The 1976-nt window shown below is 54.9% G+C and overlaps 1 protein-coding gene across 1 annotated transcript; it reads right to left on the reverse strand.

Moving 5' to 3' along the window:
* Nucleotides 1-79: 79 nt before the first annotated feature.
* LOC121348378 (sentrin-specific protease 3-like) lies at nt 80-1457 on the reverse strand (the record flags this gene model as incomplete). Its single annotated transcript, XM_041427792.1, has 3 exons — nt 1406-1457; nt 1202-1279; nt 80-217 (listed from the first exon to the last, which is right to left on the reverse strand). Coding segments are annotated over exons 1-3 (261 nt in total), but the record flags the coding sequence as incomplete, so codon positions are not given.
* Between the last annotated feature and the right edge of the window lie 519 nt (nt 1458-1976).

A 1976-nucleotide genomic window follows, 5' to 3' on the forward strand; every position in this document is an offset into this window, starting at 1 on the left:
CGCCCACCCTACTTTGAATATACGGCCACGCCCTCCCCACCGGGAGGCCCCGCCCCCTCCTCCGCGAGGCCCCGCCCACCTTGGGGCAGCGCCGGTTGAGCGTGCGCTGGGAGTCGAAGTAGGTGATGGTGCGGCGCGCCACGTCGACGGCCACGAGCGACCAGTGCACCTCCAGGTGGATGGGGATCAGCAGCAGCTCCTTGCCGAAAATGTCCACCTGCCCGGGAGGGGGCGGGGCCTCGCTGGGACACGCCCACCGACGGACACGCCCGCCCGATACAAGGGGGGGAATCTCCAAGGGAAATGGGAGGGGGTTTGGGGTGGGAAGGGTTAAAAATGGGGGGATATGGACATGGTGGGGGGTGTGTCTGCAGGTGGCCACGCCCATTTGTGGCCACGCCCACTTTTGGTCACGCCCACCCCAGGAAGAAAATCCCCAGGGAAATGGGAGGGGTTTGGGGTGGGAAGGGTTAAAAATGGGGGAATATGAATATGGTGGGGTTGAGGGGTGGGGGTGTGTCTGTAGGTGGCCACGCCCACATTTGGCCACGCCCACCCCAGGGAAGAATCCCCAGGGAAATGGGAGGGGTTTGGGGTGGGAAGGGTTAAAAATGGGGGGGAACTGACAGGGTGGGGGTGTGTTTGCAGGTGGACACGCCCACTTGTGGACACGCCCACTTTTGGACACGCCCACTTTTGGGCACACCCATATTTGGCCACGCCCACAACAGGAAAGAATCCCCAGGGAAATGGGAGGGGTTTTGGGGTGGGAGGGGTTAAAAGAGGAGTAAATCCAGGAGAGGGGGTGGGGTTTGGGTCATCCTTGGCCACGCCCACCGGTGACCATGCCCACATCCGGCCACGCCCACCCATTAAAAATTCCGGGAGGAATGGAACGAGTTGTGGGGTGGGAGGAGCTAAAGGAGGGCCACACCCACTTTGGGGCACAGGGGTTGGATTTGACCACACCCACATCTGGCCACGCCCAAATTCTACTCCACCCATTTAAGCCCCGCCCCTCCCATTCTTACCCCAGCACATAAAGCCACACCCACACCTGATTAATAATACACCCAGCCACGCCCATAACAGGTCACACCCACATGAGGCCACACCCACATTTGGTCACGCCCCCTCAAGCCACGCCCTCTCAGGCCACACCCCCTCAGGCCACGCCCCCTCCCGAAGCCCCGCCCCTCACGTTCTTGGTCCAGCGCTGCACGCCCTCGTAGCCGCGCGTGCGGAGCTTGTCGTAGAAAAAGGAGTTGAAGAAATGCACCTGGGGAGGGGGCGGGGCTTAGCTGGACACGCCCACCGGGCGGTGGACACGCCCGCCGGGCGGTGGCCACGCCCACAAAGCCAGGAAGCCACGCCCACAAAGCCAGGAAGCCACGCCCCCGCCGACCTTGTCGGGCACGGCGTCCATGACGAGGTCGCCGTACATGTTCATCACCTGGGGGGGGGAAAAGTAATTAAAATTAATTAATGAAAAATATGAAATAATTAAAAACACGAAATATGAAATTTCCGCAACGAAGTTCTTCCCAAAAAATCCCAAAATTCCACCCCAAAAAACTGAAAATTCCACCCCAAAAAACTGAAAATTCCACCCCAAAAAATTGAAAATTCCACCCCAAAAAACTGAAAATTTTACCCCAAAAAACTGAAAATTCCACCCCAAAAAACTGAAAATTCCACCCCAAAAAATTGAAAATTCTACCCCAAAAAACTGAAAATTCCCCCCCAAAAAACTGAAAATTCCCCCCCCAAAAACTGAAAATTTTACCCAAAAAACCACCTAAAAAAAAAAAAAAAAGAAAAAAAAATCCAAAATTGGGCCACCAAAAAACCACAAAATGCCCCAAAATTCCACCTCAAAAATTCCCAAAAAAACTCCTCTAAATCCTCCTAAAACCTAAAAAAAATTATCCAAAAAATGCCTTTAAAAACCCCGTTAAAAAGTCCCAAAAAACTCC

This window comes from Onychostruthus taczanowskii, unplaced genomic scaffold (genome assembly GCF_017590055.1).
Source record: "Onychostruthus taczanowskii isolate IOZ18803 unplaced genomic scaffold, ASM1759005v1 scaffold1197, whole genome shotgun sequence".
Lineage (NCBI taxonomy): Eukaryota > Metazoa > Chordata > Aves > Passeriformes > Passeridae > Onychostruthus > Onychostruthus taczanowskii.